The sequence below is a fragment of the Bos grunniens genome, chromosome 14 (assembly GCF_055505025.1).
Source record: "Bos grunniens cultivar Pamir isolate PY7600 chromosome 14, Bosgru_T2T1.0, whole genome shotgun sequence".
Classification (NCBI taxonomy): Eukaryota; Metazoa; Chordata; class Mammalia; order Artiodactyla; family Bovidae; genus Bos; species Bos grunniens.
The window spans coordinates 42,377,870-42,392,500 of record NC_141178.1 but is presented as its reverse complement, the minus strand read 5'-3'; the positions used below and the strand labels follow the sequence as shown (position 1 = coordinate 42,392,500).

General features: G+C 36.0%; 1 protein-coding gene across 10 annotated transcripts in view; it reads left to right on the top strand.

Annotated features, from left to right (window-relative positions):
• Positions 1-14,631, top strand: part of ZFHX4 (zinc finger homeobox 4) — a 206,379-nt gene that overhangs the window by 110,326 nt on the left and 81,422 nt on the right. For 2 of the 10 annotated variants that reach the window (XM_086335443.1, XM_086335442.1), the window contains exon 3: positions 1,342-1,417. The exons of the other annotated variants lie outside the window; for them this stretch is intronic. In XM_086335443.1, the coding sequence (XP_086191569.1) occupies positions 1,342-1,417 (76 nt within the window). The remainder of the gene's footprint in view (positions 1-1,341; positions 1,418-14,631) is intronic. 10 annotated transcript variants of the gene reach the window in all.

Sequence of the window (14,631 nt, the reverse complement as noted above, 5' to 3'; positions counted from 1 at the left end):
CCTTCCAATCGGAAGTGGGAGACATTCATATTAAGTTTCTTAAGTAATAGATTTGGTTTCACAATAATGAAATGTATTGCTTTAGTGGGAGATACTTCTTACAGGACCTTGGTTTACCTGTTTGGGGATGGTTTAAGGACTAGGGGAATGGTGCAAGGGGAGATGAATGGTTAGTATATCAGACAAGTGGTAGGGCCCATAATTGATAAATATGCAAGTATTTGCTGATTTGACAGGTTGTGTGGTTGAGGTTAATTGATGACTTTATGACTTCTCTTTTTGGTAAGATACATAAATTGTGATTTTTTTTTAATTTTTTTTTTTTTTACTTTTTATGGGGAATCGTAGACACCTGATCTTCATCCAGTGGTTCCATTTTGTTTCGTTTTCTTCTATTTGTTCTTTAGGAGTAGTTTTATCTCCAACTTTATTTCAAGAGTGATTCCTGTTAAACAGATCTGCACATTCTTATTCTTTTTTAAAATTCATAATCTTATTCATTTTTATCTTTATAATGAATGAAATGTAAGAGCCAATAGCAATAGCATGTTTAGTAAAATTGAAGCATACAAATTAAGTCATCTTCAAACACAAGAGTAATGAAGCTTTCTTTAAGACCGTTTTCTTATATGGATTATAAAATTGTGTCTTCAGGATAACCAGTCAACTTAGTAGGAAAATTGATATTTAGAATGAGTAAAGAAAAAAAGGCCAGCATAGTGGTTAGGCTATTTTTTTACTTGTACTTTTTTTAACTTTGATTGTGTTTGCATTGTGTATACATAATTTTGGTGGAAGATTTTTTGATTTAACAAACTTCTTAACATTCTGCAGCATATGTCTTAGGCATAAGCGTTTCCCTTGGCATCAACTCTAAGCTTATTTCCAGTGATATTTAAATGTGTGAATATAAAATATTTCAACTGGCATTTTCTTACTAGATAGCAGCTGTTACAACAGCCTCCAAATATCTAATAAATAAAGATTTATTGGATAATATAGATTAATACGAAAGTGATCACAAGGCTAGAAGCAAAAGTTTCAGGTAGATACAAATATTTTGATTCTTAATTGGAAAACTGCATAAACAGGCAGATTTTCAATAAGAATGTTAGCCTTCAGTTGAATTCCATACAGTGTATTGAGTGTAGCTTAAAATGTTTAATTTCAGACATCACCAACAATAATCAGATAGGGATTTCAAAAAACAATTTATTCCATTTCAGTGGAATTTCCACTTTACTAGCTAGTAATCTCAAATATGTAAATGGTAGCCAAAGCTGGATATGATGCTTCAGTTAAGAATTTTTTTTTTTTTTTTTTGCCCATTGTTTCTTCTAGCATCTTCTTGCCAAATCTTCTGGAGCGCTTGTAATTTCCTCTGTACAGAGCCCAACAGGCTCATCAGCAGCAGAAGGTAAACATAATAGATGTGAGGAATTTCTGGAGATTTATGAGGTTTAGTTTTTTTGAAATGTACACTCTGTCTGGCTATGCTAGTACACGGCCACATGTGGACTCTATGAATTGAAAAATGTTATAAATGGGGCATCACTTACCCCTTGTTAAGAATAAGGGTTAGGGACAAAAGATGTTTTTTGTGAGAGTAAAGATTACTGGTTTCTGAATTACAGCGATGCTGTGGAGATGAAAAGAAATAATAAAAACTTTAAACCTTAAATTTTTAATCTTGGAATTTGAAATAGATTCCTTTTCCCTTCACTTAAGTATATTAAATTTTTTTATCTTTCTGTACTCCTTAAACTTCTCTGATTTCCATTTCTAATACTGGGGGGGAAAATGAGTGTCTGTACAAAACATCCCAACAATATCAGACAACTTCTAATGAAGACTATTGACATTGCTAACATTTGGCATGATGTACTGCCAAAAAGGAAATTAAAAAGTACAAGCCATTATCCTACAGACCATCTGTTGATGAAAATAGTTAATTTCACATCATTTTGTTCAGCATAAAAACAACCTCCGGTGAAGGACAGAATTTCTGGTAATCATGATACTTTTATTGCTAGTTGAAATACTCCTTTAACTTTTTCAGGGCCTCTATTGATAATTAAGCAGCTTTAACACTACAAACATCTCAAAGCATTAGAGTGCAAGTTACTTTCCTATGCCAGTATTTCTGTACATCTTTTCTTTTACATACATCTTGCTAGCAGAGTCTAGGGCAGCATTGGTGGAAGAGCACAGAAAGGCCTCTTATTCCTGCCATTGTTTGCCAGTGGGGTTGCCTGATGGAAGGGTTTATAATCATGGTCGCAATTTTGTCCCGGTCGCACAAAATGGCATCATTTTCAAGGACTTACATAAATGATAGCATGGATCTTGTAGAGATAATTATTACTAAGAACATCACTTTAACCCGAGTCACCTTCCACAGAGTGCTGGAAAAAGGAGAAAGGTAGTCTTTTATCAAAGGCATGTTTTAATACAAGCTTACCTGACTTTGGAGATGAGTGACTCTTGAAGAGTCGTTGCATGATGCATTTAAAATCAAAAGAACTTCGCTTCGTTGCCTCATGATTTCATTTTTCCTGAATAATGGTGCTTCCAACCACAAGTTAGTTACTAAAATTGAAATGTTAACCATTTGAATATAAGCTTTAGAAGAATACAGGCTCTTGTTTTCTTTTTAAAAAAAATATTGATTTTTTAAAAAAATATATATCTTTTCATTCAGTGATACGGTGAAGCTAGTCTAAGACTGGAAAAAGTGAATGTTTTATTTTGCTGCATTTTTGAGTAATGTATATAAAATATGTGTGCACCTTAAAAGCATTATTGTATCTTTGAAAATAACAGTAAAGGTAACATACTTCAAAGCAGAGTGTAAAGTAGCCATCTTTGGAAAACAACATTTAATTATTAATGAAACCAAGATATTGCCTTGAAATGAAGATAGGTTTTTGTGTAGTGTTGTGATATTTTAACACAATGTAAATAACGACTTCCTTTCTCTAATCCAATTCACACGGGGCTTCTGATTCTCAACCTGGTAGATACAGATAAATATGCTACAGATAAAGATGTTAAAAATCTTAAATTAAGCAATTTGATTATTTCCTATTTTTGTAAGCTTCACGTGTATTTCTCAACTCTGGTTATTTTGGAAGCAGGATTATTGCCTAACAATGTCTTCTTATCTGTGAAAATAATGTACAGAAGGTGATACAATGGCATTAATCTAGCTTTTTAAAATAATGTCTCCTATGCATATAATATTCATGTTATTGTCTGCGCAGGAGTTTCTTTTTCTAGAACCATTCTTTATCTACCAAATTTCTTTTTTGATAAATGAGATTGGATTACTGAGTCACAGCTGTGTATGCCAGTTGATGTATTGCTGAAGGATTGATAATTCATAAAAGCCCAGTACTTTGAGGGGGCTGAATTTTTTTAGATATGAGAATATAAGACTGCCTGCTAGATTTTTTTTTCATTTTTGTTATCTAAGTTTTACCAGGTTTGGACTAGTTATTGATTCAGTAAATGTAAAAAAGAATGTTGATATGCTGTCAATATTAATATAGATGTCAGACTAACACTGGTCCCTAATGTATGTAAGAGCAAGGATTTTTTACCTTGATACAGAAAAGCAGTCATGTGTGAGATTTAATATACATCCTAATCTGTCTTGTCATTGCTCTAGCCATGGGTGATGTGCTAATGCGTGAGCCGCCATTTTCTTTTTCTCCTCACACAATGGACTAGCTACCCATGAGTGACAGTCAGGCTCCACTCTGCAATTATTTCGAGGACAGGGTTACCTTTAGACTTAAAGTCTTTGACTTATTTAAGCATCCAAGCAACATGTAATTAACAAAAATAGCATCCTTTAAATGTCCAATTTTAAGCATACTGAGAATTATTCGTTCAAAAAATTCATAAAATATTTTTATTATATTTAAATGCAATAAAATAACTGAATTTCCTTGTGTTCCTACTTTTCCCTGAGACCATCCCCATTTTAACAGGGTGGCAATATATTTTCTAATTGGCTTATCTTAGATCCTTTTCCTTGATCAGAGTTTGTGTCATGAAAATGACAGAGTTCAACAAAATAAATATGAACACATAACATATAGTTAATATCATGTAGATCTCATTTCTAATAAATGCAAATATTTAAATTGAGTACTGTATTTTATTTGGAGAAATTTTTATGAAATTTTAAAACCATAAAAGCAGAGTATAAACAAACATAATTTTTAATCATTGGAACCAAAAATATAATTTTATTTACATTAACTATAATATACCTAGATATTTGAAGCATATTCTTTAAATGTTGTCTACCGAAGCTAAAGTAGCACTGTGTATCATCACTCTGTAATGAAAATTAAAAGCAGTGGTAAAATTTTGTCTGCAGATATTTTCTAGCACATATTACCTTAGAAATAATCCCAGTGGGAGAGGGGAAAAAGATCCCCTATTTTTAGAATAAATGTTATAAATTTGCCTTCCTTCTTAAGTTTCCTACAAGTGGCTCTTCTTTTCTGAGAGTAGTAATAGAAAGGCTAAATTGTTACCTTATGTTTTCATTGGGTAGGTTTGTGACCACTGACAGTTATAATTCACAAAAATTACAATGATTATGGACATTAACATACTTGACAGCAACTATTATTTTTATTTGAAATACAGAAACTTTCAGTGGATACTGGACATGAAGACCTTGTCTATAGATGCCAAGTGAGGTGGAGAATTGAGGCAATCATTCAAAGAGTTTAGACTAAGGTGGCATGTTTTTCTCAATTATGTGACTAGTTCTATGCAAATGGTTATTTAGCTTGAGTGTCCTCTAGTGTATATCCTTCGGTAAATTGGTTATCTATTGCCAGTAAATCAATTCAGATTTTGACTCTGAATCTGAATGGGTTCACTGAGAATAAAAACAAAAGCAAATCTTTGTTGGCCCTTGATTTCTTCAACTTATTTGTTTCTTCAACAACACTGTATTGCAGATACTATTAGTATTACTATTTCACAAACAAGGAAACTGAGGCTTTGTGAGGTCAAGTCTATTTTCAGTTTACACAGCTCTGTTCTCCCAGTAATGTGCCTGGGGTTTGGAAAGCAGTCTGACTCCAGGATCCATGCTTTTAACGATACTCTGGAAAATAATACTCTATAGGTAAAGATCAGACATTTTGAGACCGATCTTAAGAAAAAATAGAAAGCATTTCTATGATAATCCCCTATTATGTGCAATCAATGACAAAAGTTCTGTTTGTCATTCTCTTTCTTTTCCTCCACTGGCTTTCATTCTCATCTGGAAAAATTACTAACCACATACAGAATAGTTTCATATGCATACCTGATGTGAAGTCATAATTGGTGATCATGAATTTTACTTTTTGAGTATTTTGGTAAAGAGACCATGTGAGCTTACAACATGTTATTCAGTGGAATTTTTTGGGGGCTATTAGTTTTGAAAAGACAAGACACCTCTAGGCTCTAGGTAGTATAATATAATAAATAGTAGACATAGCAAAGTGCCAAATCTTGAAAGTGTCAGTATTTTAATAGTGCTGTCTTTTAGAATTTATAGTGTCCTGAAGTTTTGTTTTAGTATCTCCTAACAGCTAAATCCTAATAAAATGAAATGTAGAGGATAATATCCTATCATTCGCCAGCTAAATTTCATGCAACAGCTAATAATCTGATCAAAGTAAAAAAAAGACCAAAAAAATCTGGATAATTGCATTTCTGTAGGTGCAGTTATGGGCAGGGATCACATTGCAGTTTGAAAATCAGAAACGTCATGGCAAGAGTTTGTCATTGTCCACAACACTTTTAAGGGCGGGGTGTTTGTTTACCATGATGAAGGAAGGCTTGTCAAAGCATGAAATTTATTGGCAGCAGCCAAACATTGCAGTAGTGCTATCATCTTCTGGGAAGACCAAATGAACAACTTATTTATTTGCTATAGATGGAGAGTCAAGATCCATTGATTCAGGGTTAGACAGTCTGTTTTCTTATAAATAGCATAATAACTGTATACTTTCACACTCTGTATCCTGTATTTTGAGACTTCTCAGGTGGCGCTAGTGGTAAAGAACTCACCTGCCAGTGCAGGAGACCTAAGAGACACAGGTTGGATCCTTGGGTGGGGAAGATCCCCTGGAGGAGGGCATGACAACCCACTCTAGTGTTCTTGCCTGGAGAATTCTATGGACAGAGGAGCCTAATGGGCTACAGTATACACGGTCGCAAAAAGTTGGACGTGACTGAAGCAACTTAGCATACAACAGGCATGCACATCCTATGTTTTAACTGTTTTGCATTGATTTGATTCAGCAAAAATTTCACTGACTCTTATTGGCATACTACTGGGTGAAATGCCTATCAAAAATGTCTTTATAGCCCAGAAATTTATAGTTGAAGGCAGTGGTCCCCAACCTTTTTGGCACCAGGATCCAGTTTTGTGGAAGACAGTTTCTCCATGGTCTGGAGTGGGGTGGGTGGGGTTGAGATGGTTCAAACACATTACACTTATTGTGCCCTTTATTTCTAATCTAATGCTGCCACTGATCTGACAGGAGGTACTGGTCCATGGCCTGGGGGTTGGGGACCCCTGGTTTAAGGGGGAACTCTGATGAATGCGATCAAGTGTTATAAGATGGGTAAAAACAGAACTCTGAGAACTCAGACACCCAGGATGAGAGAGCCTTGAAATAAAGGCAGGATCTGATAGGAGAAAGAAGTGGCTGGTAATGATACTCCAGATGAAGTAAACATGAAGACTCCGAGTTTGAAAACCAAAGGATGTGCTGGAAACGTCAGTAGTGCAGTTTGGCTGAAATAAAGGGTCCAAGATTAGGAAACAAGACTGGAAAATATGATTGAAAGCGTGTCAGGCTTAGAAAAGCTAATTACTGATTAATACTAATGAGGAGGAGGATATTCATGAGAGCAAACTTTTACTAAGCAGCCTCTATAGGCTCATCACCATTTAAAATACTTTACACCAGGAAGCTCAATTATTCTTACAGTAGCGCTAAGCAAGGGGTACCATTATATTCCTTATTTTACAAATCAGGATATTGAGGGCATTTGTGGATAAAATAACCAGGCTGAGTTTAGACAAGTAGTAACTATCAGAGCTCATGAAGACCCAAGGAGTTTGGAATCTTATTATTAAGGGAATATTAGGTTGGAAAGTAACATGGTCTTCCCCAGTTAGAAAAATCTTTCCCCAAATGAACCACATGCTACACTCTTCTCATATTCTTCACTGTATAGTCCATATTTCCAGAAGCATCACTGCTTCCTTCTTGATCAATTCTCTGTATCTTTTTGTAAGCTAGCATTTGTTCCTCCTTTCCTCATAATTGCAATCTGAATTGATGTATATCTCTCATTAGTGATCTTGTCTGGTAATTGTATCATACAACTTAGCGTTCAATTACATGTTGAATTTTATTCTTTTAAAAAATTTTATTGAAATACAGTTGATTTATAATGTGTTATTTTCAGGTATTCAGCAAAGTGATTCATTTATACGTTTTATATATATACATATATATATATATTTTTAGAGTCTTTTCCATTATATGTTATTAGAAGATATTAAGTATAGTTCCCTGTGCTATACAGTCCTTGATGGTTATCTATTTTATATGTAGTAGTATGTATATTTTAATTCCAAATTCTTAATTTATCCTCCCCCCCTAAATTGTAGGGGCTTCCCAGGTAAGAACCCACCAGCCAATGCAGGAGACATAAGAGATGAGGGTTTGATCCTCGGGCCCTGAAAGATCCTCTGGAGGAGGGCATGACAACCCATTCCAGTATTCTTGCCTGGAGAATCCCATGGATAGAGAGAGCCTGACAGGCTGTATAGTCCATAGAGTTGCAAAGAGTCAGACATGACTGAAGCGACTTAGCACGTAGACGCACGCACCAGAATTGTATTCTTGTTAGTTTGTACATTCTAGTTTGACTCTTGGCTCTCAGTTTGGATTCCGATGTCTTGGAATATATTTCCTGCTTCTAACATATCTTCCACAGCAGCGGTCCCCCTACCTTTTTGGATAACTAGGGAATGGTTTCAGGGAAGATAATTTTTCCACAGACTGTGGTGGGGGAGTAGTTTCAGGATGATTCACACATTACATTTATTGTGCATTTTATCTCTATTATCATTACATCAGCTCCACCTCAGGTCATCAGGCATTAGATCCCAGAGGTTGGGGACCCCTGTTCTACAGTGTCCAGTTTATAGTAGGGACTCTGGTGGATTAATGGTAATGGTTTCTAGGTTAGTTCTGCTTAGGTGGACTTTGGACACTGAAATGGCACTTTGGGAGTACTTGGAGACCTATGACAACTGACTAGTTGAAACTGAATTTCTTCCAAATCAGTGCTGCCCAAAGTCCCTTATCAGGTGAACTGTATACTATCAAATTAAATAATCTCATTTTATTAGCAAGAGCTAGATTTTTGGTTCTTTGTATCCAAGGAGAAAAACAAACTCTTAAGTGTGAGGTTCTGGGTTTGGACCACACTGAATAAATTGTTTAGCCTGATCGTCGTTACTGTGCTGCTTAATTTTCGACTGAACTGATCAGATGGATTCTTTTAGTGTATTGTCCACGTGGCCTTGAGGGTTAAATCATACATGCTAATAAAATAATTCATTGAAACATTTCTTTCATACCAGTGTGTTATTTCGTATCCTGGAAAATTTAAGACCAAAGAATTTATTGGCCATTATGTGGACAGACAAAGAAGTCAGCTGGCTCGATATTCAGTGACTTCCATTGTTGCATAGCTGTTGGCTCATGTTAAACTTAGCTGACAACGATTGTAAAATCCCTCAAAAGAGCAGTCAGATGTTTTGGCCAAAATCCACTCCTGGATGAGTAGAGATGAATATCAAAGAGTGCACCAACAGACTGTTTTGACTATCTGCAAGATGGTAAACAAACATTTTGGCTAAAATCCGTCTTTTGATTATGACATAATAGAGCAATTTGAAAGAAACGTTTGTATGAAGTGCTCTAATGGGGAATCATAGAACAAAATTGCCGAGATAATGAGTGAGCCGTAGATTATATCTGTATTGTGCAAAAACAATATTTTGTCAGGAAATAAACATGTGCATATCATGGAAGGCAATTGTTTTTAGCTTCCTGCATTAATAAAGATAACTAAATGACTGCAGAATCTCATTTTCACTTTGTGCTGTGAAGACAGTACATTTAGCATTTAACCAGTTTAAATTGATTTATACAGTCAAAGTAAGCATTTCAGGACCAACAGAGATCCATGGGTCACCATCATCTAGTTTATTCATCTCCATTAATCAAATTACTTAGATAATTACCAAATCTTCCATTTCAATTTGTGGATTTGAGATTGGAATTATCTTGATTTGTTTGTGTAAGGTTTTATAAGGTTAATTTCTAGGCTATTAATGGAACTGAAAATAGTGTTAAATTATTTTAGAAATAATAGACTGTTCCATTAGCGTCTTTGTAGCCTGTCATAGAAATATGTAAATATATGTTCGTATACATTTGGAAAAATAACTTTTCAAATTCTAATGCACAACAGCATCTTTTGAGACTTTACAGTTTACTGTGTAAATAAACATTTGTATTTCACTTAGAATGTATAATATTTGCTTGACTTTGTTTCAGATTTGATTTCATATGACATACCAGCATCTTCTCAAAGATTCTCTTCCTCATTACTATATAATATGAGTTGTCCAAATGAGTTACTTATTTATATTTGCATATTGAAAAACCTGGGAAAGTTGTTCTGTATATCTGGATGTATTTTTATAAGTTACTTATGTATAATTAAGTGGTTAAGAAAGTAAAATTTGCAATAAAAGTTGTCTAAGATTTTTAAAATAATTTATTAATTGCTACTCTGTATCAAGCACTGTGATGTACTTTATATGTCTTAACTCATTTAACATCATCACAGACAATTGAGGGCAAGTCATTATTATTTCTGTTTTTCAATCTAGGAAGCAAAGGCACATGCATTAAATAATCTGACAAAGTCACACAGTTGGGAAATTATCAAACTAGAGTTGTTATCCAAAATAGCTCCTGCATTCTTAATTGTTATCCAGTGTCACATAATGAATTGTTATTAAAAATGATATTATTTAAAAGTTAACAAACCAAAGTATTCCAATATTAAAAAATAAAGACTTTCCTGGCAAATACAACATTTCTCTAAAATTTCCTATATAAGGAAATGTTAACTTGAAGTAAAACTTTGATACTTAAGGTATAAAACTAAAGCACTGACAATATTTATTTCATTACTAATTAATCAGGTTTAGTCTTCTGTAAAAGGGATAAATCTCTGGTTCCAGGTTTTGGAAACTTGTTGAACAAATATCATTAGTTGCCTTTTTCTTGGCCAGTTGGTATTTTTCTTTCTTTTTTTTTTTTTTTTTGGTAATGTAAAGGACAGCCCCATTTTAAATTCAGCAGCTAAATTCCCAAGGTGGAATAATTCAGTTACAGAAGCCTGCTACCTTTTCGGTTCCCAGGGGCAAAGTTTGCGTTTCCATCCAGTCTCCTGTGAACACAGGAGGATGGGTTACTGGGGTCTTCCTTGGTTGAGTAACAGCCACTCAACCAGAGAAGAATTTTTAAAGGGGCCAGGAGGCCTATGCCTTGCAGTTTTTTGTGTGGTTTTTTTTTTTTTGGTTGTCTCTTTCATACTAGAATTCTTCAAGCAAAACATTTCAGAAAAGTTCTCTTGCTTAACATTTTATTCCAATTTGCTAAAACAAAGACAAGTCAGAAACAAACTGAAAATATATTTGGTTAAACACACACACACACAAGATCCCCCACTTTATTTTTCAGCAAAAAATATCTTTTCTATTTGCTGTACATTGGGATATCTTTGGATCAGCCAGCTGTATGTCTGAATTTCCAGAGTTGTGAGAATCTTTCTTTATACATTCTCCCTTCACTTTGTATCCAGATCACCCCAAGTTGCTGATGGTAGTCATTTGGTGTCTGAATGCAGTTACTTGGCTCTGTAGCTCCTGGGGTGGCCTAGAACTCACCATTAGTCCTTGTATATTTACGTAAACTTGGGGGGAAAAACTCATATGTCATTCTTATGTTTTAAAGCAGAAGGTTTGCATTCTCATATAGAAAACTGCTTAGATGAATGGGAACTCTTACATATAGCTTAATAGCACACTTATAAGTAATAGTAACCCTGTTTCATAACAAAATTGAGGACATAATTTTATAGATATTTTTACTATATTTCGATGTTGGGACATTTCTTTCTTTGTATAAAGTACTAAACTTTTGAAGGAAGACAGGGTGGCAGAGTAAGGAAGAAAAATCACTCCACTATATGAGTACGTAGAAAACAGGATTTTAATTTCAGCCTTACTATTAACCACGGAAAATCATCTAACATCGCAGAGATTCTATTTCCTCATCTGTAAAATGAAGGTCGTAGTGTAGATTATCTCCAACTTCTACGATTTTAAAGTCTACCTTTTAACCATAAAATCACTGGAGCCTTTAAATCCTCAGACATAATTTTCATACTTGAATTGTATTTTTTCAAGAGATTTGGGGACTTAGTTATGAAGGTGGCGAGCTGATATATTTATTTGACCTGAAAGAAGTTTTTAGAATCAGCTACAGATACTTCAGAACTGAATGCTCGATGGCTAGCGCTCTGGTCCACGCTTAGCCATTCCATTGTGAACATTATATTCTACAATATAAGGGCAACAAGAAATCCTGAAATAAATACATGTCAATTCATGGCATGCAAGCGTGTCACTGAGGGAGAGGGAAGAATACAGTGAGGAGTGTATTAATGATAACAGCTTTTACAGTTTTGGAGTAATTTGTAATCAGTGCAGATGTCTATTAAAACTCACTGATAGTAAATCTTGGTTTCTCTTAAATATCATTTGATTTTGTAAGTTCCGTGCCTCCAGGGGCAAAAGAAAAGGACTCCAAGATTAATTACTACCATGGCTTACTCCCAATAAGAAATTTAACAGAGTGTTCACTTTATGTGAATTTACTGTTTGTGTCATTAAGAATACAACCACTAATAAAGATTATGATTGAATCTCTCTGAAAACCCTTGGACAAGAGGATCTGGTTCTTGGTGAAAAGAGGATCCAGCATACAGTATAGTCCTTAAGCAAACAGTTCTTTGGTTTATCAGAGGTGATTTGTCCCCAAGGTGTGTCTGGTGCAGAATTCTTCTTCCCAAGATTTTAGGAGGAAGAAGGGCGTAACACGGTGTCCAGGGCTCTATTGTCTACTGGTCTATAAGCGGAGTAAGGAATTGAAGGTAAACTTAGCCACCGAGTGACACTTCTTCTAGCTTCTCCATCTGCTTTTTTTTTTTTTGACACCCCTGCCATTAACTGTTATTTTCCTTTAAATATACGCTGAATCTGAAAGGCCAGCTCTACATCACATCATTTCAGATTAGGAGCAGTTCCTTTGAGTTGAGTACTGTTTAGGTGTCAGAAAGAAGTCCCTGACCTCTCTGGAAGAACATTGCTGCGGGGCCTTAATTAGCACTGACTCCAGCCATTACTGAAGAGAGGACAAAGGAGAACACATCATTTTTCTACTTAGGAAGTTAGTGTCTGACCTAATAACTTGTCCAGACTCGCAGGGCACTGTAACCATACAATAACAATGGGCATTATTCTGCTGCTTCCACCTCATGTGAAGTGTAGAATGAGAAGAAATTATGGTTACCAACCAAGGATCAGTGCAGAGTTTCTTCCGCCTTTGATTAGGGGTGAAGTAGAGATGGCTTTAAAAAAAAAAAAAAAAGGCTTGGCGGGGGGGGCATATCGATTTTCTCAAATATATGGACTTAAAATTATTTTACTGATAAATCCCATATGTGCCTGTGTGTTTGTGAAGTTGGATACATTTTTAAAGAGCGTTTTCTTACTGCAAGGGCAGATTTTAAAAGTGACATGAAGTATTTTGATATTATAAATCTCTACTTGATTTTAACTTGTAAGCAGAGTGAAGTCTTCACCACAACTGTGTATCTTTACAAAACAGACTTGTTTTAAGAAATCTGGTGGCTCAGAGGGTAAAGAATCTGCCTGCAATGCAGGAGGTCCAGGTTCAATTCCTGGGTCAGGAAGAGTCCCTGGAGGAGAAAATGGCAACCCACTCTAGTATTCTTACCTCTAGAATCTTATGGACAGAGGAGCCTGGTGGGCTACAGCCCTGGGTTCACAAAGAGTCAGACTTGACTGAACCACTAACACTTTCACTTTCACTCAAGAAATAGACATACTTTTGCTTTGCTGCGGCTGCTGCTAAGTCACTTCAGTCGTGTCCGACTCTGTGCGACCCCATAGACCACAGCCCACCAGGCTCCTCCGTCCCTGGGATTCTCCAGGCAACAACACTTTGTGTGCGACCCCATAGACCGCAGCCCACCAGGCTCCTCCGTCCCTGGGATTCTCCAGGCAACAACACTTTGGGCCCTGTCTAATTACAACAGATGAACTTTCAGAGGCATAACACTGTAAAAATGATTTCAATTTACTCACCTTTTTCTAGGACCAGAAAGCCTAATGTACTAATTTCAGTTCAGTTCAGTTCAGTTGCTCAGTCATGTCCAACTCTTTGTGACCCCATGAATCGCAACACGCCAGTCCTCCCTGTCCATCACCAACTCCCGGAGCTCACTCAGACTCACGTCCATCGAGTCAGTGATGCCATCCAGCCATCTCATCCTCTGTTGTCCCCTTCTCCTCCTGCCCCCAGTCCCTCCTAGCATCAGAGTCTTTTCCAATGAGTCAACTCTTCGAATGAGGTGGCCAAAGTACTGGAGTTTCAGCTTTAGCATCATTCCTTCCAAAGAAATCCCAGGGCTGATCTCCTTCAGAATGGACTGGTTGGATCTCCTTGCAGTCCAAGGGACTCTCAAGAGTCTTCTCCAACACCACAGTTCAAAAGCATCAATTCTTCGGCGCTCAGCTTTCTTCACAGTCCAACTCTCACATCCATACATGACCACAGGAAAAACCATAGCCTTGACTAGATGGACCTTTGTTGGCAAAATAATGTCTCTGCTTTTCAATATGCTATCTAGGTTGGTTATAACTTTCCTTCCAAGGAGTAAGCGCCTTTTAATTTCATGGCTGCAGTCACCATCTGCAGTGATTTTGGAGCCCCAAAAAATAAATTCTGACACTGTTTCCACTGTTTCCCCATCTATTTCCCATGAAGTGATGGGACCAGATGCCATGGTCTTCGTTTTCTGAATGTTGAGCTTTAAGCCAACTTTTTCACTCTCCACTTTCACTTTCATCAAGAGGCTTTTGAGTTCCTCTTCACTTTCTGCCATAAGGGTGGTGTCATCTGCATATCTGAGGTTATTGATATGTCTCCCAGCAATCTTGATTCCAGCTTGTGCTTCTTCTAGTCCAGTGTTTCTCATGATGTACTCTGAATATAAGTTAAATAAGCAGGGTGACAATATATTTGCCATTCTTTTTCGGACTTAAGAATTCCCAGGTAAAAAGTCTTAAAAAGAGGTTGACCTATAGTTTCCTTTTGTTCCTTATTCCTTCTCTTTACTTTACTTTTTATTTTTTAAACA